At 40.4% G+C, this 20,262-nt stretch overlaps 1 protein-coding gene across 2 annotated transcripts; it reads right to left on the reverse strand.

Moving 5' to 3' along the window:
• Nucleotides 1-4,259: 4,259 nt before the first annotated feature.
• syn1 (synapsin I) lies at nt 4,260-17,329 on the reverse strand. Of its 2 annotated transcripts, none has more exons than XM_030417160.1 (14): nt 17,035-17,329; nt 16,304-16,758; nt 15,254-15,311; nt 13,952-14,043; nt 13,466-13,622; nt 12,555-12,644; nt 11,952-12,014; nt 11,715-11,857; nt 11,540-11,614; nt 11,345-11,447; nt 11,111-11,254; nt 10,017-10,086; nt 9,377-9,887; nt 4,260-7,807 (listed from the first exon to the last, which is right to left on the reverse strand). In XM_030417160.1, exons 2-14 carry the CDS (start codon nt 16,624-16,626, stop codon nt 7,672-7,674), a joined length of 1,965 nt encoding a protein of 654 aa, XP_030273020.1. In that variant the 5' UTR covers nt 16,627-16,758; nt 17,035-17,329; the 3' UTR covers nt 4,260-7,671. The 2 variants fall into 2 exon arrangements, with proteins under 2 accessions (XP_030273020.1, XP_030273021.1); XM_030417161.1 differs by having other exon boundaries at nt 4,260-7,769; nt 17,035-17,328.
• Nucleotides 17,330-20,262: the final 2,933 nt, after the last annotated feature.

A 20,262-nucleotide genomic window follows, 5' to 3' on the forward strand; every position in this document is an offset into this window, starting at 1 on the left:
GAGTCTTCCATGGAGACCATAAAAATCTACGTCACTAAGAAAAGAGGACTGGAGGTGAAAATTGCCTGTAAACCTTCAATCTGCAAATGCACTGGCAGGAGGGATTCAGGGATTCAGCAGTGTGGCTTTAAATCAGCTATATGTTGCCTCTTATGTCCCTGACTATGTCCATCATAGATAGACAATTTAAAAGTTAACATAAGGTTAACCATATGGAGACCCGTCCTCCCCCTCCCTGGCAGCCTCATGGCAGAAATAAAGCAGGAACAAAGACCTGTGCTCATGTGGGCATATTCTACATGTAGGTCAAAGTAAGAATAGTGTAGATATTATTCACAGCTGCAGTGTGCAAACACAAACTCCTCTGTCCTTCTCTCTGGAGTCAGTAAGACATCCCATGGTGAGTCTTAATTAAATCTTTACTACACACTCCTCTCTCATCCTTCATCATCTGCCATTTTGGCTGAGGAACCATTCAGTCATGTGTGCAGGTTTATTAAAGGGGAAACACATTTGGAAGGAAGAGACGGGCCTGTTGGTGGGTGCAGTATCTTCGCGAGGGCTCCTGATGGTGTGAATTATTTGTGGTTGTGCATTGTCACTGTGATATTGTTATGTAACAGCAGAGAAACAGAACGCAGTTATATTACAGTTAGAGCAAACTGCCTCTCGCTCCGAGTTTCATCACATTTTCAAACAGTGATTGAGCCCAGCAGGAGGTTTTTATAATGCAGCGCTGTCATTAAGGTCGTGCTTATTCAAGACTGGACAGACAACAAATCTTTTGTGCCCTGGTTAGGAAGAATCAATGAGGTCCTTCTAAATATGGATATCTCTCACTCTCCATCCCACAGCAGCACAATGCAAAGCAGTACTGACTTGCACTAATTGTGCAAGGCTGCAGGCCATGTATAATAGCTGTAACAGTCACTGTTTTCCATTCAGAGACTAGCATGTGATTGCTGAATAAGAGAAGTGGATAGTGGACTGACTTTAGCATTTCTTTTCCTTCTATACTGGATAAGAACACTTTGTGAAATGTATTTTTTACGAGTATTTGAAATAAATAAAACAAACGGGAGTTGACCCCCTCGCCTGGAATTTCTCCCTAGTTTGCACATCCACCCATCAAATTGCATGCGCAAATCAGTTTTGACACTTAATGTATGTAATTATGCATTCCAGATGCACCTGTGCTCTCAGCTTCTCCAGGCTGTTTAAATGGGTCAGCTCTAGAAATATCCTGGCTCGGAGAGGCCCCTCCTCTTTTGTCTTCTCTCTGCTCGCAACAGAATAAGACTACTGCTGAGAACACCCTTGAATGTTTTACTTGTGATGTGCAAAGTCATTGAAGTTGTAAGAGAGTGATTACACAATGCCTCAAGTGTGTGGCTAGTGGGAGAAAATCTAAATTTCTGCGGTTTTCTTGTGAATGGAGGGCTTAGATTAACAGATAATGCCCAGTCATAGACACTAAAGTCATTCCTTAATTTATGTGAAAAATGTGAAATGCCACCTCTTAAAGATTTACAAATTAAAGATGCCAAATAAGAACAATGTAATATCTTCCATAATTACTTTCGATATCAAATCTCGGCTTTACTGATCAGAAGAGCATCTTCACTGATAACCACACCTGCATCTGTTAGGAGAGGACACCATGGCCCGCTGGGCAGCGAGATAAGAAAGTCACGCCAGCAGACAGAGCTATAAAAACGACACTGACCTTTCATGAGTGCACTGCTCTATAACGTCCTGCCTGCAAATTGGATTCTGCACGGCAGACAGTTTTGTCTGCAATGAAAACTTTAACAGGAAAAAGAAATTGATCCATTTGGTGATTAAAACTGAGCTCTCTCTCTCTCAGTGTATAAAACCTGCCAGCTGAAATATTTAGACAGCAAACATCTAAGTCTGAATGTGTTTGTTTCAGCTGTAGATGCAGTCATTGATTTGCCCAAAACAAGGCAATGAAACGCAGTCTTTCTTTTGACTGGGGATGCATAATACCACCGGCCTCTCTCAGCTGCAGCTGCTCCATTCAGATTTGCAGCCCTAATGAAAGCCCACAAGATATTGGAGCATAATACATGTGTTTTTCCTCAAGCACCATGAATTAGGCCATTATTATACGAAGAAAGGACAAAGGCTAAACTATGATGAGCGCCATTCAGGGAGCCGTTTGTTCATATGTGCCAGATTAGTTTTGTTTAATAGGATTATGCACACATTGGTATTTGTGTATTTTGTGTGATCACAACTCAGAATTGTGTCATTAAAATTAATTTCTCGGGAGACAATGAATACGAGACCTCATTGGAGTATTTAACATAATAGAGGACCAAACTCCCGTAAAACTCTCTGCAGCATCACTGACATAATGATGGTTCAGTAGTCAGTGACTCCCCAACATCCACATGACAAAACCTCAAATCCAAAGTAGTTGAACTGTAGCACTGATCATGTTTTGACCGTATTTCCATGTTTTGCTGATGCCTCACTCACATTAACATCAAATTTGAATACACGTACAGTAAATTGCTTTGGGCTAAAGCATTTGCCAAATGAATGTAATGTTAGGTAATGAATAGTTCTGATCAAACAGACAGAGACATAAAAGGCTGTGCTCATTACACCAGTGTAAAATGAATTATATAACCTGATTAATCTCATGCAGTATTGAAGCTACGGTAGTCAGACTGAAGACCCGCACCACCTTGTGGCCATATTAGTGAGTCTGCTATTGCAACTACTCTGCAAAACACTGAAATCATTTTTCAGATCCTTCCATGCCTCATATTTTGTGTGTTTTAGTCATTTTGCTAGCTCATTAGCATTACAGGCCCAGGCACTCAGATCCAGACAGTTGATTTTTCTAAAATCTTTGATTTGGGGCTTCAAATCTACAACATACAGCAACCTGCAAAAGTAAATATTCACCAAAAATGTAGATATGAGTGCACCATTATCTGTATCTGTATCTGTTCAGCAAACTAAATTAGCTGTATCTGTAGAAATATTGGGAATAACTCATCTTAAAACAGGAAGATGTTGAGCATGAAATTGATATGGGTTGATTAGAAGTTACTATTTTTATGATTCATGGGGATCCTATTTACAGAACAGCCTCAAAACTGCTTTTTTTTATTTTTATAAACGTGAATAAATAAACTCCAGTCATCTATGAAGTACTGACACATTTTACTTGGATGATTCTCCTTACAATCTTACCAGATACCTGTTACTCAATCCCAATTTTATTACCTCAGAAAGATTACCAGAAGAGATCCTATTCCAGGGCAGCCTGTCCTCATCAGAGGAATGACTAAAGGTCGACTGTAAAAGCAGTTTTTATTTACATATATATAATATGTATATAATTCAAATATGGTTTACCATATTTATGTTTCTTGTTAGGCGGCGACCTCTAGTGGCTGTAGTTATTATTATGGCAGCAAAGGAGGAAGTCAGGCAAGTTGTCTAAAGCACATGAAGGTCTGGAAAGATGCACGAGCGATGTGGAGGAGACATGACTGTTTAGCTGACTGGTTGACTGGTTAGCTAGCTGCATTTATTGTAAGAGATGCTATCAAAGACTCGAGAGCGAGCGGAAAAACCACCGAAGCTAATGTGCTGAATGTATTTATACCACTTTATGCAAACGCGGCCATGATTTCTGACCCGCTCATTAAATCCTGAACACAGAAATCTTGAAACACAGTTTGTGAGCCTCGCTCCAAAATTAAATTCTAAATGGTTGAATGGCTTTTTACATGTTTTAAGGAAATATATTTCTGACCTTTTTAATGTGTTTAGAAGAAAATGGCTGAATTTGCTTTACACGGACTTTAAGGATGAGGTTGCACAAGACTTTTACTCAAGGCCCCGCTGGTCATGTCCATTGTGCAATCACAGGTTAACAGTCAGTTTATTTAAATTACTAACAACGTAAAATGACATCAGGTACATAATGTAACTGAAAAAACATAAGTAACATATTGATTTTAATCCAAACCACAATGTTTTCCTAAACCTAACCAAACTGTAATCATATGGTAAGGTCCAGTATGCCTGTCACTGGTACACTATTAAGGTCATGTTTTTTGCGGGAATGGTGATATTTGTTGTTTTGGGAGTAACTGGCAGTTTGCCTACTCGGTTGTACGTGTAGTCCAGGATGGACATGAAATATAATATGAACCTGAAAGCATCACTGTTACTGTTTTATATTCAGTCAACAATAACAAATAAAACAGTCATTGTTTGGTCATAGACTTTATTAGACATGTGCATGTTTTAGTAACATACTCATTATCACATAATATAGCTACATTGCATATAACATCAAATATTCTTCTTTTTTTATACATCTAATTCAATAATCCACCATGATTTACATGATCTTATTTTATGATCAACAAAAATCTCAGCTTTTTGATTCTTGCACTTACACTGATGATGTACATTTTTAAATCTGGCAGGCATCAACCGACAATCAGTTCCACTCAAATTCGTAAGGGTTTAAATCATTTCACAATGATTATACAATGCATTTAGAAAACAATAAAACCTAGCTGTAACAAAGAAAATAATTTACATTCACAGTCAAATATAGCCACCATAAATAATGTAAGAAAGAATCTGTGAATATCAAAAACATAAATGCATAAAACTACTTCTTTGCATTGCTGTCACAGCTCATCCTGTCAGACTCAAGAGGTGCCAAGTGGTATGTCTTAATATGGCGACGAAACCTCTGAGTGACAAGATGACATTTTTCAAAGTTAACCATCCATGCTAATTGTGATGGCTCATTTTCATAAATTACACACTCAGTGTAACAATTACACAAAGCTGCTCTTAATGATTCTCTTGGCTGTAGGCTGTACCACGATAAATCTGACAGTCATGCACTGACACTGAGTCACTGTAAAGTTTAAAAATGAAGCCCCTGAATCACTAATGCATAAACTGACAAGCCCCAGATAGTCCTGCCTCATAGAAAAAATAAAGCATTTACAAAATAATTCCAAACAAAAATGCCAAAGTTTCCAAAAATAAAGCTTAAAGAGTTTAGAGACACACATAATATCAACAAGCACAAGTAGCAGCAGGGGATAAAGGTGACAATCTGCATCACTCGGAGCTCTGTACAACACATCTATTTGGTTTGACCAGTTACAGAACAACATTCACACATTTATGCACCATTGAGCACAAGGGGTCACTGTGGCTACACAAATAGACTGAAAAACACAGGCAGCATGGAGAATCTGCAGGGGAACCAGGGCTCCTATATACTTTTGTCTCATGGGTCTTCTCTAAAAAGCATGATATTGCCATACTACATTAACATTGAATGGAAAGCACTCCTTCTGGAAGACATGTTTTAGTGCCTGGAAACAGAGTCGTTTTCAGTAACAGTTTCGAATTCTTTTGAGTTGTGATCAAAGAAAGGGTTGTCAGTGCAAAGGAGGGGTGGCAGGAAGTGCGAAACCTACTGCAGAGGTGCATCCCGCAGTTGACATTCCTATACGTTTACATTATTTTGTTTCTTTATTGTATTGCCTCTTCATAGTGTGAGCCCAAGAGGCATATATGGAAGCAGAAACTCTGCCGCACCAAATGATGCAAACTGAAGGCTGACTTGAGTGCAAAATGACAATGCACTGACTTACTGCTAAAACCCTGATATAATCCACTAACTCACTGTACATCCATTCAATTCATAGCTGGTTTACAGTCAGAAGTCTATACATTACATAGCTTTGAAATCAAGGGAATATTAAATGAAACTGTCATTTTCCACGAACAGTTGTCAACCCTGCTTATGCTGTATTCTACTGTGCAGCACCCACAACTGACCCAGCAGCACCCAATGGTGGGACCACTGCATTGCTGCTTTGTCAAGTGGCAGGTGAATAAACCTGAAAATATCGACCCCATACCTCAGTCAGTGTCACTGTATTCAAGTATAATTTTGCAGTATACTCTGTGTGCAAAAGCATTTGAAATAATACAAAATAAAAAAAAAACATTCTACCTCATTAAAATGCATGCTTTTCCTTCATTATTGGTAAAAAACCACAATAAAACCGTAATGGAAGACCCTCACCAACATACAAGTGTCACAATCAATTGGACATCCCTGAGACAACTCCATTTGATCTGACGGTCTTGTCTGTGTAAGGCATGCGTTCAAGGTGGAGAGCTTTCAGGCTTTTTGTTCTTGTGCGACGAAAAGAAACCAGAAGAAAAAAAGTGGCAGCAACAACATACTCACAACACCTACTAGGTTATTCTGCTAGCTAGCTAATTCAACTACATGTGACAACACAGTTACAAGCGCCAATGTCAGGGGTTGGAAAATGCAACCATTGCCTCCTGTTGACATGCAGCTAAAGACATCACCATGAGCAGTCAACAGATCTAGCATTAGCTTAACACTGGACATCCTATTTGCGCGGCTGTGCTGAGTTAGGGACTGTACAAAAGGTATTAGGGGCGGAGGGGGTCCGAAAAAGGTAAGGGCAAGGTATTGTAAAATTGAATAGTAGACTAACCTTTTGGGGAGAGCAGGGGAAGGTCTTTTTTCTATCTTGTTTCATATTTTACGTTTGTGACAATATTAGATAAAAAGCAATCAAATAGTTAAATCAAAAAGATGACTTGGGCCACGGAGGTGTATCTTCCCCTTTGCAGAGGATATGTAACATTGTGCTCCAGATGGTTTGTTACGAAGAACCATCTGGGAAGTCGTCCTTGGAAACTGTTTGGAAAAAGGTCAGGCACTTTTAAACAAATACTTGGCAGGTGATTGAACAAAAGTTCAACCATTTAGATCAACGGCTGGGGATCATAACAACCAGTTGAAGCTGCTGATAAATTAAACGCTTGCTAAAGCCGGTCGGAAGAAGAGCAAAACATAGTTCTTTGCTTTTCTTTCAATCAAATATATTCTCCATTTCTAATATAACTGATGCTATGGCATCTATGCTAACATCTTTTAAAACAAATGGACGCTTCTCTCACTGGTCTTTACACATTGTTGCTTGTGGTTAATAGTCTTTAGGACACTGATGGATGGACATTCTTGGTTTGAACCACTGTGGCATGATGGTTTCACAAGATCACATGATCTCAAGAATTCAGCTACATCACAAGGTAAGCAACAGAGAGTGGTTGTATTTTCACTGTTTTGTATTTTCAGCACACCTCCCCAGCCCTATCATTTTCATACAGCCCCTTAACTGATTTGGCTGGTCCGCAAACCAACCAAAAATCAAACATAAAAGATCACAATTACTTTACAGCACCAACAAACAAGTGGCAGCAGTATTTTGTTCCTTATTTTTGTGTATGTGTGCATGCATATACAGGCTTCTGTAAGGTGGTGTTTTGTGTGACACAAAGACTTAAACTTGAGGCGAGGCAAGGAATGTTTCAGACATCAGTGCCTGAATTTACTCTGTGTTCTACTTTTTGTTTATTTAAAATATTTTAACTTTTTAGGCAGTGGGTGTCAAGTGTGTACATTTTCATCTCAGGGACAATGCACTTGAATTGGACAGCATCCTGTTGGTCCTTGATCGTTGGGGGGGAATATGCCCTTCAGTTTGCCTGTCCATCTTTCTGTCAGTAGGAGGGGGGGAGAGGGGGGCTTATGCCATCTCAGTCTGAGAAGAGACTGGCAAAAGATTTGCGTAGATTGCGTATGGTTTCAGCCTTCACCTCATCCTGGCTAAGGCTGGCTCGTGGCGCTGGGGTTTCTGGAATGTTGAAGGTATTGGTAAGAGACTGGGACTTGCTATAAAGAGAGGAAAATGGCAATAGAGGAGAGGAAGAGGCTATTAAAGTCATGCAGCAAACCCATGGAATGGGAAGACAGGAGCACGGCAAGAGAGAGAGAGAGACTGGAGAGGAAGGGCTCAGTAAAAAATGATAAAAGCGCATTCCTTCCCTACAGTCATTCAGTATTGCCTTATCATTTCAAGGTAGCTTTGATATGATATGAATAGTGAATGACTTGTCTGGATGCAAAGTAATGCATGTTGTGTCAGGGACTGATGACAAGTTCTTTATGACTCTATTTCAAGAGAGTTTGATGCAATATAATCAATAAAATCCAAAATCAGGATTATGTGTCATTTGTCCATGAAAACCATCACAATGTATCGACCACTACAGTAGAAGTAGTCACACAGATTCTTTTCAGAGCAAAAGCCAATGGAAAATCTTCTAAAGCATTTACAAATACTGAACGAAATGTAAGTGTACTTGTACTGCTTTGATAGTTTGTTTGATAGCTTAACTCAAAATTATATGTATAAGTTGTTCTGTTGTTTTCTTTCAAATATAATTCTGCAGTATACGTTAGGTAAGTATTTTGATTATATGCCACAGTAAAAATAAATGTTGTCTTTTTTTCATTTGACAGCATATTTGATATTGGAAAATCTCACTATCGGTAGATAAAAGAGGATATTTAAAATTACTCTATAGCACAGGGTGTCAATTAAATCTTGATAAAATCAAACACAGATGGAACTACTAAATACTTCCAGTGTATCTGCCTGTTCACTTTTCTAAATTAATGTGCTATAACCTGCAAACTGCAAGATGTAACCTACACTTTGCCTCTGACATCCCATTCGCTATTCATCTCACTGCAGCAGCAATTCACAATGCCGATCATTTGGTCTTAAAAAACCTTGATATTGATTTAGGGACAGAGACATTGCTGGCTAGCTAGAAAGTCCTGTTGTTAAACATGCCATCAAATTATATTTACTATTTGCACCAAACGCAATGTTATTGACTTTGAATCTTGCAAGCATAACATTAGCTTTCTGGCTAAAAGCTGAGCGGAAGGGTTCAATGAATATTAAATATTACAAAACAAAATGTCTTAAGGTTTCCTGAAGTTAAAAAACTGCAGATTAGTTAATTATCTAGATTGTTAATTGTTCTGTATATCTTTGCTCCAAAGAGGAAAAAATATTAAAAAGTTGGATTTAGCAAATTTGGTCTCCTGAATCCTAAAACGTGTTGTGACAGATGTGATAAATTAATTAGGGTTATGAACAACCGCAAGCCAGCTTCCGCTTGTTGTTGTTTCATCATATCACATTCTCTCCAGGTGATCTGAAAATGTTATGTTTTGTGAAACAGCTGTTGGTGGACTTAAATACATAAGAATCGATAAATCATGCAAATTCAGGCAGATCAGGGAAGAGATTTTTTTCGATGTGGCATGCTAATCTTAATGCAGGCAAAACGTAAGAAAGAATCTTCTGTTTAGGTCAAGTGTAAAGTTCACTTCATGAAAAATGAGAGGAAATTGATCCCACGTCATTTATCATATATAGTTACTTACTTTAGTTGTGGGGAGCCGCCCATAGCCGGGTTGTCCTGACTGGGCTTCTGAGGGGGCTGAGGCTTTTGCTGCAGTGGGGGGCGTCCACCTGGGCCCCCTTGGCCTTGAGCAGCAGGTCGAGGCTGTTGGGTGGTAGGTGCTCCAGGACGACCCTGCTGACCAGCCCTCTGTGGCCCTCCCAGTGACTGCTGCCTTGGGGGCTGGGCAGGCCTCTGCTGCTGACCTGCTGGAGGTTTCTGGCCTGCAGACGGTTTCTGCTGCTGTGTGACAGACTGTTGCCTTTGAGTTTGAGGTGAACCTCCCTGGCTTTTCTGAGGAGAGCCCTGGCCAGAGGGAGGTCTCTGGCCTTGAGTAGCTCCCTGACCTGGTGGCCGTGGCTGAGCTGCAGGTCCTTGGCTAGCCTTAGTCTGGGCAATGGGGTCAGCAGGAACAGGGCTGGCAGATTGCTGGGACTGTGCGGGAGGTTGACCTTGAGGTTGTGGGCGCTGCTGAGATGGGGGACTTTGACCACCTACAGGAGAAAATTTAAATAAGGTATCACACTCAGTACTTTCCTAATTCCCTTGGGGATAAAGAAAATAGTTTCTAAATAAAACAAATGGCGTCATTTAATTTTTTGTGACTGTGAAACGTTTCTTACCCTGAGGTGAGGGGCGCTGTTGAGCCTGTGGTAGTCTGGGCTGTGAGACAGGCTGAGGAGACACTGCTTTCTATGAAACACACAGGGGTTTAAAGGGCAGAAAACAAATATTTATCAAATGAGAAAGTAGAAAGTCATAGAAAAAAATATTCGGAATATTCCTATGTAAAGATGTTCTGCCACAACATGTAAGACACCGTCCACTGCAGGATTGCGAAATTGCGCCAGTGCAGGATGTTTTATTTCATCTGCCTCTCTTGTCCATTGTTTCATAGGTGATATCTGACACTGTCTACAATGAGACTGCCTCAGATCTCTTTATCAAGTCTATAGTCCCCCAGGGATCAGTGCTTAGCCCATTACTATTCAATTTTATGTTGTCTTTTAATCATATGACCCATAATTGTAACATAAATCTCCACTTCTACGCTGATGACACTTAATTATATGTACCCATTAAGCTTGACATCTATCCTTGAAAGTACTTGTCTGATACCTCAGAAGCATATGTCAGCTTATTCAATGCGCCTGAATGCAAAATACTGTGAGACTGAGATGTTGAATATTAATCCAGTCAGAAACAGAAATACATTTTCAGACATTACTGTAAAGTTTGATGGCTTCAATGTCACAAAATTAGACATATACACATTTTGGTGTTGAATCTGTTTGCATCATTTGAATCAATGATTTATTAACACCCAGCCATCGATTATACAGTGATAGTAACAATATCACTAGATAAAGTTAACAAGGAAGATGTTGAATACTAATGTTAGTTGTCCTAAGGGGTGGCTGTGGATCAGGGGTAGAGCCAGCATCTTGTACTTGGAAGGTTGCTAGTTTGATTCCCCTGGTTTTCATGTCGAAATGTCCTAAGGCAAGACACTAAACCCCAAACTGCTCCTGATGTGCTGGTCGGCACTTTGCTTGGCAGCCATTGCTAATGTATGTACGAAATACTGTAAGTCGCTTTGGACAAAAATGTCTGCTAAATGCCCTAAAATGTAAATGTTCTAACTCATAAAAGTTGGTAAAATAATGCAAATTGAGAGTTTACTGTTGTGAGTATTGACTATCTTTGGTTTGAGCACCTGTGCTGGCTGTCCTGCTGCAGCACGGACTGTGGAAGAGCTGTGTGGTACAGTCTGGTTCATCTTAGAAATCACCAGCTCTGCAATCTGGACACGATCTTCATCCTGTTGGTCCCCAATTAGCGGCATCGAACAGTCATCGACCTAAAAATCAACAAGATGATGGTTTTCATGGATTCCTTTTCTGATTTCAGACAAACATATCCTTGATATCATTATACCGCCTGCTCATACCTCTATGATGTAGTCCTTGCCATCTTTACCATGTAGAGCCTCCACAGCACAGATATCCAACCCTCCAAAGATGTCAGCACAAGAGTCCACCCACATTCTGTACCTGCAAGAACATGGTAAACAGATCTATAATAGTGCAGGCTGACATTACAGGACATACTGTTTCTCATCTCATCTGCATTTAAGAGCTCTTACTTGTCTGACATGGCCACCTGCTCAAGCATAGATGAGCCAGTGTTGGTTTTCCAGTTCCCAGAAATTGATGTTCTCCTGTTAATTAAAATGAAAACATTACTCCATGTTTAACAACCTCCCTGTAATAAAGTAACCGTGTGATGTTTGAAATGGAAGAGAGTAGAACTTCACTCACATGTAAGCTTTGTAGTTGTCGCCAATCTTCTGGATACGAACATCATACTTTGCATCAATGAAGGGCTCCGATGTAGCGTAAGTCTTGGTCAGTGCCACAACACTGGCAATATCTTGAAAATCGTATTGATTGTCCACTTTTACCTGGGGTAGCAATCAAAATATAAATACACCAGCATATGTATAGGTCCCAGAAATATTGTGTTCACATCGAATTGTGTAAACATTGCAATACTACCTTTCCCATTCCTGAGTGAGCATGGCCCATCTTTACCACTACAGGGAAGCGAGGGGAGGTAATCTGTAACAACAGCATTATCACATACTCATTTATCACATACATTTCTTCAACTTTATTGGAGTACTCTAGTAATAAAAAACACTGATAAATGAATCAATTAAAATCAAACAGGAATGACAAATAGCACCTTGGCTTGCTTGTATTTTTGCAGGAAATTCTGATTCATATTGATGGCTTGAAAGCCAGCCGAGTACTGTCAGCCTGTGACTGCAGGGGTGGAGATGACTGCTCTGCACCAACAGACTTGGTTTAATGTAATGACTCTGACTTGGCACACAAATAATATTTAAAAAAATCTGTCTCTGCCTGCAACGGAACAAAAAACAAAAAACAAGACACTCCCTAGGATATTGGATTGGTCTCAGCTGCCACATGAGACTGAATATTGACACCGAAGTGAATTAGCTCCTGAAGCGTGACCCTTTCAGACCTGTCCGTGTGTGTGTCTCTTTAAGTGTTGCTTAGCATCAAAACATACCCATCAGCACAAGTGGAAGGGGGGAGGAGAAAGAGGAGCAGAGCAGATGGCAAAGAACTCACCATTTCCTTGTGGTTTGGATAGTAAACCTGTTCAATCAGTGGGAACTCCTCTGGGCCCAGTTGCTTGTGGAGTCTAGACATCTGAGCAAACTGAAATAAACACAAATATGGGGGTTTTGTAATCCAAAACAAAATTTTAGATGTTTACTTAGCTGAATTCAATGTGCAATATGTTTTTAAGACACTTACTACTAATACTAAAATATAACTTTGGCTATAGACTCTAAGGCTGCAGCTAGTGTTTATTTTCATTACTATTATTAATCTGTTATTTTCTTTAAAGGTGTTTTCCACAGTCCAGGATGATGTCTTAAATATCTTGTTTTGCCCACAACCCAAATATATTCAGTTTAATTTCAAAGAGGAGTGAATAAACCAGAAAATGTTTACATTTGAGAGACTGGAATCAGACAATTTTGACATGTTTTTTTTTTTTTTTTTTGCATCACTTAGTCAAATTGTCGCATCAGTTATCAAAAGAACAACCTACAGTATAGGAACAGAAAACATGTCACGTGTCAGGTTATGTTTTAATGAAAAACAGGGTTTGTGCTGTTTGGAAATGATGGAATTCAAGGACTTTCCAAAGGCAAATTATTTCAAAATCAAAGAGTAGTGATCTATATAGATACTCACATATACAAGTCTAACCCAGCACTGTACTCAAGGGCATCACAAAATTGGTAATCCCAGAAATTAGTGGGGACATGTCCCAAGCATCCCCAATGTAAACAACACATATGTATGTTGACAATTAATCACTGCAGGTTTGGGCATAAGCGATTCTGGAGGAAAACAGTTGATTGTTCAGTTGGTTCAGTTTGGGTTGGTGGCACCCCAACCCAAAGCGCCAACGTCTTCTCGCAGAATCACTTACTGCACCGTTACTTTTACCTTAACTCTTTACTTACCACCCATGGTTTGTCACAGAAGTTGTAAACAGAGTGCAAAGAGTTGACACTTGGCAGTCCAGCGTACTGCAGTCCGATCACCATGTTCCGGTGGTCGCCATTCTTGTCCATGCTGAAGGCATGCTGTCTGATCAGCACAAAGTCTGGCTTAATGGATCTAAGACAGAGGACATCAGCAAGACATTAAACTGTGTTTCAAGACAAGCTGAGCAGCAACAAGGGTAGATTTCAACATAACCTCAAATTTGCAGCAGCACTGTGGACTGGTCAAGATTTGTTAAAGGGACAGTTCACCCATTAATGAAAATTCAGTCATTACATACAGCTCTTCCAAGTTAATAGTTCCCAGCTGCTAGCTCAAGAAATATTTTGTGGACTGCGGAACTTCACCCAACTTTCCATCATCATTAAGGTGGGTAGATACTGACCAAATTTTCCTCTTTGTGAACTGTTCTCTTTACTAGGAATATTTTGCAGAGTACTTACTTGGTAACCTTATGGCCGTTCCTTATCGCATCAATGTTCACATTGTAGGAGCCTATGGAATTGGCCACCAGGTTGATTTCAGAGAACTCTGCCTAAAAGGACAACAGCATGGTTAATCTCCAAAGAACAATTTGATCAGAGCAGGAGAACAGATGATGACTCCCTACTCCACATGAGCCAGGTTGAACATGGTATAATTCTAAGATGGCAGACTTTATCTGAAGTGTGTTCTTCCTGCTAAGGGGCCACAGGGGAAATAATTGAAACGCAAGCGCAACAAGAAGTAGAGGGACAAAAATAGGAAGAGAGGAAAGTGCCTCAGGCGAAGAATACGATTTTAAACTTTGAGAGTCTCTTCAAAGTGCTGTTGGGTGGATTTACAGCATAAATAGCCAGTGGCACTTATATTAATGAATATTCCTATGAGGCTTCACTTTACCAGTCACACAAAAATGAGTATTGGTCAGTATTAGTGGTGTTATATTACACACAACAGCTGATTTATCTGTATAAGAGATTGCAATGAAATGCAATCAGAATGGTTTTGTGGAAGCATCTGTCAAACAAAATATCATTTTCTTAACCTGGTGTCTGGAGAATAAATCAATGAATGAATGCAGCAACACACCCCCCCGTACCAATACTCATTAGCGACCTGGACCTGGAGTGACATTTATCATTCTACGGACTCTCTATGAACACGGTAATGGTTGTGTTGGATAATTTATTTTTAAAGCATGAATTATTTTATGTTATTATCGAGTCTGTTGTTGACCAGTGCAGCTCATTTGCCAGTGGACAAATGAGTAAGAGTTACTCAACAAAATGACCAGACAAGAAATATGAAACTACCTCAAAAAATAAAAAAGGTATGAAACCAAAATGTATCAAAGTGAAAATAAATGATGCATAATACTTCTAGGGGAACATTTTCCATTGACAAAGTATTGCTGCTTTTGCTTTTAGAGAGAATCATGTCCAAATATAAATACAATCAACTCATCCTACAATAATGTTTAAATCTTCAGAGATGCAAGCTAAACTGTTCGGTCGCCACATCTTATATAAATAGATCACAGGCGGGGAGGCACCACACAAGGCAAAATATTCTTATGAAAGAATGATGTAACATCCCTCCATCTGAAGTTCAAAGTCTGGTCATGTGTCTAAGTAAAGCTAGGGTTGTTTCTTATAACAAGTCCAGCCTCTGCAATCTGTATTTCATTTGTAGCTCCTTCTGGAGGGATGTGAAGTTGCACTGTTGGACAGAATCCAGCAAAGAGTTAGATATGTAACACCTACCTGTTCAACCTTGATGTCATATTCTCCATGGACCTTCCGTCCTCTGAAGACCTTTACCCTGCGTGTGAGAAGAAAATTTGAATCCAGTCGTTCACATGAAGACACAAAACATGAATCTCATTTTGCAAATGTTCTCCTGTAATTGACAGCTGACATTCTCTCCAGCGTTTGCGAAACATTTTCAAAACCCTGAGAATACTCCTCCTCAAATGAGCTGACAACAATGGAAGAAAGTGCTATTTTTCACAGACACAGTAATCTGTTAGAGGCAGTATGCTGCATAATTACTCTCACTGTAGGCAATGCATCAGGATTAGGCTGTTTCAGCCCTTTTAGATACACCTTGCAACATAAACAAAAAGGCCATGCCAAAATAGGAAGCTTATCTTACATAAATTGGTCATAAGGAGAACACACTGATCCCTGCATTGTACATCCATCCTATGAAACATAAATATGCACATCTCCTGCCAGTTCTGACAGAGCGAGAGAGTGATGGTGCACACATCTGCCTGGTGTATTATCATCTAGGGTGTCATTTACAGACAGGAGTGCGATGTTCCATCGCCTGAGACCTGTGCGCAAAGCTCTAATAATCATGTATTATGTAGACTGGTGTAGAGGCTTGGTTTCTCTGGTGCATGCATTTTTTCTCGTGCAGAATTTGTCCTTACATCACCTCGATTTTAACAACAACAACAACAAAACCCTGCATCATCATCGTATCAGCCTAGGTACTGGCATCGTTTTTTTTAGCAGTTTATTGGCAGAATCCAATATTACTTCGACACAAGCAACAGCTGATCGTCTAATGAAAATGGCTTCTCTGCCTTCAGTCTGTTGCGCTCTTGCCAGGGCACCACCAGCGCACCGACCTGCAAGGTGTTTCTGTTGTGAGCATGAAGCCTAACGGGCTGCTACACGTGATATATCTCCCAGCACTGGATGAATCATATGACCTTCTAGATGTTAAGGCCACTGCAACCCACGGTCTGGCACACATTTCTGTCTAGACGCGGCACCGCGCTGGCGATGCGCACTGCTTCTTACCAGTCGGTCTGCTGGTCATCGACAACCAGGAGGATCTTGGCACTGCTGGAGACTCCTGCCCGGTCCGCCGCCTCGGATAAGGTCGCGGCCGCAGCAGCCGTGGTCTGTTTGACAGCATTGGATATGGATGAGAAGAAGCCGGAGCCTCCACCTGCTGCAGGCTGCGGCTGGCTGGTGGACTGGCGCCTCTCCGACGGCCCTGGCGACACTGCGGGGCTTTGCGGCTGCTGCGGCGGCTCGGGGCGTTGGAGATCGGTCATGTAGCCATTGGGCAGGTTGGACATGAAATTGCTGTCCGAAAGTCGTCGACGCAGGTAGTTCATGATGGAGACTTGATAAAATGACGGATAGGGGCGTCCAGATATCCTCCAAGTGGATGCTTATACTTACAAGTTCAGCTGGAAAATGGAATGACTAGGCTACTTTCCCATGTGCAGATGTGGCATCAATGTTGCCTAAAAAGAAACGAGCCTTGTGTTATCGATCAGGAGCAGAATTCTGGTATCTGATTACAGGATCCTGCTGAGGAATCGTGACTGAGTAGCTCAATGAATTAGCACACCATCACACAACCTCTTGATTTAAGGTGGAAAAATCAGGGTGCACGCGACTGACTCAAATGAAATCCACTACTTTCACCTTTAAATCTGACTTATAGACACATTTTCCTCACAGACAAGCAAATCAGAGCGACCCCTGGTCAGGAGCAAGTGTCATGATTACAAGCCTACCTGGGAGGGTATCCAACAATGATCCGCCCCAAAGGATGAGGTGATGGTGCCTTATTATGATCTCTCACAGGAAAGCCAGCGTCTGCGCGTCTCTCCTGTCCTGTGTGCGGGCGGGCAGGTCGAGCATCGGGCTTGAACCTGTGAGATGGAAGCTACGATCCTTCCTGCATCACCGCCGTTCTCCCTGTCCTTCCCCTCAAGCCCCAGTTTTTTTTTTTTCGTCTGCCTGCCCTGCGTCACTCCCAGTCATCCTGAGGGAAGGGAGCCTGAGAGGCTGGACCACAGTCGAGCTCGGCGGGGTGAGGTGTGGCACTTCCGGGTGTTGCTTTCAAAATAAACGCATGTTGAATTGTTGAAGATGCTTTTGTGTCTTGATTCTAGGGTGAGTCTTGACAATCTAATTGAAATTCAGCATGTGGTTGGTAGTGACAAACTGCGGTGTCAAATAGGGAAATGTATTTCTGTCGTTTGAGTTGTATCACGGGGAATATAATCACACTTCCTGTGTCGTTCAGCCTGCCTGTGTGTGGCTTGACGCAGCTCTGTGTTGGGATATGATGGTGGTGCTGATGAGGACAGGGTGACACAGGGGCGTCGCTCACTGTCAGACACAAGCCTGCTGTTGACTCCACGGGGTGCACACGGGTGTTGATGCGATTCTGCTTCCTGCTGCGGTCAGTAAAGCAGCAGTGGCTGATCAGCTCTCAGGCTGCTGTCACGAGGTGTCACTTTTGATTTTCAGAGTCAATACAGGTCGTGAGATGCGCCATCTGTTGGTGACACACAGAGCAAGTGATCAACACGGACCCCCGGGGAGCCCCGGGCCCTTACTATGGAAGCTGGCTGGTGGACACGGATGCACACTCCTCAGCGCATTTCAGACCTCAACCAGCAGAGTCAGTGTTGTGTCAGATTACTCTGAAATTACTGAAATGTAGTCACTACTGAATACATATTGTTCATATCATGAACATCACTTTTTGTAAATATCTTGTTGTTTTCGATTTATTTCTATTTAACTTTATGTATATTTTTCGGATTCCTTTTTTCTCTCAAGCTGTTGTAATGAGTGAACTTGCCCGTTGTGGGATAAATAAAGCCAATGTTAAAGGGATAGTTTGTGTTTTTTGAAGTGGGGTCATATAAAGTACATATCTATAGTCGGTCTGTTTCCTACCGTAATCACCGATCAGCGCAGCCTCAGTTTGGAGAAGTAGAGAGCCGCTCCAGCCCAGACGCTCAGCTTTGTACTGCAGTGAACGGGGTCCAGAGAAAAAGCGAAATTTAAGCACCTAAAACAAGGCTCAGCTTAAAAAATCTATATCAGTTCAAGTGTACACACCGCTTTACATCGCTGTTGGACCCTTTCTTTTGGCACTACATTTTCTCAACCATAGAACTTCCATACGGAGGTTCTACAGTCTGTTAAGTTTCGTTTTTATCGAAAGTAAACCTCTCGTCCAGCAGCTGGGCCTCGCACTGTATTTCGCTGCTTGCAAATCACCTGTCTCCCAGTTGCGCTAATGCGTAGGGATACGGAGGTTCTACGGTTGAGGAAATGTAGTGCCAAAAGAAAGGCCGGTCTGACAGCGATGTAAAGCGGTGTGAATTTTCTCTGTACAACGTACATTTGAACTGTTACAGATTTTCTTAGGTGAGCCTTGTTTTAGGTGGTTAAATGTTGCTTTTTCTCTGGACCCCGTTGACTGCAACAAAGCTGAGCGTCTGGGCTGGAGCGGCTCTCTACTTCTCCAAACTGAGGCTGCGCTGATCTGTGATTACGGTAGGAAACAGATTGACTATAGATATGCACTTTATATGACCCCACTTCAAAAAACACATACTATCCCTTTAATCTTAATATTTCATGGCAATTTTGTAAATAGCAATCCACTGAATTATATATATATATAAATTACTAGTAAATGACCACATTACTGCTGCCTGTACTTTTTTTAATAGAAAAAAAATAGACGCTGCAAAACAAAATACATTTCAAAAAAGTTTTTTTTCGATGCAAATAAATGCATTTACATTTGGTCAAATCAAATTACCTTTATGAATGCAGTACTAGGACATACTACAGGTGTACTGTATTCTACAACATGTGGGATGCTATTTCTTTGGTGTAGCTGTTGCAATGCAAGAGGAGCGCTTTCTGAAAAAATGTTGATAAAGGTTCTCAGTCATCGAGGTTGTGGTAATTCTTAGTGCTATATCCTATATATACGATGTAGCACTTAGTTCTCAAAAAGTGCATTGTAAATTTAAATGTAAAAAATCATATTAAAAGCTCAATTGTCTATTAATCATCATCCAAAAACAAAAACTAATACCAGTTTTAGTAAGTGCCTCAACATTGTTTTTTCTCCCACCAGTGACATAATCATGAAAAGAAATCATAATTTTTGCCAAATTTTATAAACATAATCAAAAATGTGATCAAGTGTTCCATGAAAGTGTAACTATAATCAAACAAGTTATTGAGATTTTTCTGATGAACTAATTGTTTCTTTTTTTTTAAATATGCTGATAAAATAATGAAAAATATGATTTTTAAAAAGCATGTTTAAGTGCTGCTGTTCACATTTTAATAAAACAATTCACTGCAAAAAATGTCCACGTCCCAATTTGTTGGAAAATATTTGTTACAACAGCATTTTAGTATCATATAAAGCTTAAAAGCAACATTTAAAGACTTTTTCATGACAAAATAATCGTCATTAAAAATTGTTTTAAAAAGATAATTATTTATATTTGAATTTCAATGCAGGCTATGTCTGTCTTTTGTATTTGTTTAGTTAGCAGTTTATCAATTTGAAGACTAATGCCTTGCCTTAATGTTAACCATACAGCTGTCAAGTTCAGTCCAAAATGTTTAGTCATTAGTCAATATGCCAGAGTCAGTCAGTTTGAATGCTGTGCAGAGACAGGCGTGGGAACGCATTTACTCACAGAGCAGCAAAACACTCAACAAAGCAAAGCTCTAAAGTCTTTGTTGATTTTATGAACAATATCACGATTACATTATTTACTCAACAGTAGTGTACGGCTTGTTTTGTCAGGTTAATATCTGGTGGTTTCAGTCCCAGATGAATAAAACATATCTTGTTGTGTTATCACTTTAATGAATCCACTTACCAATAAATAATGAATCACTTGCTGAATACTAATGTTCATGTTGCAGTGTAAACACTTGGGCCTTCTGCTACTATGAAGGTCCACGTC

This window comes from Sparus aurata, chromosome 5, assembly GCF_900880675.1.
Source record: "Sparus aurata chromosome 5, fSpaAur1.1, whole genome shotgun sequence".
NCBI classification, from domain to species: Eukaryota; Metazoa; Chordata; class Actinopteri; order Spariformes; family Sparidae; genus Sparus; species Sparus aurata.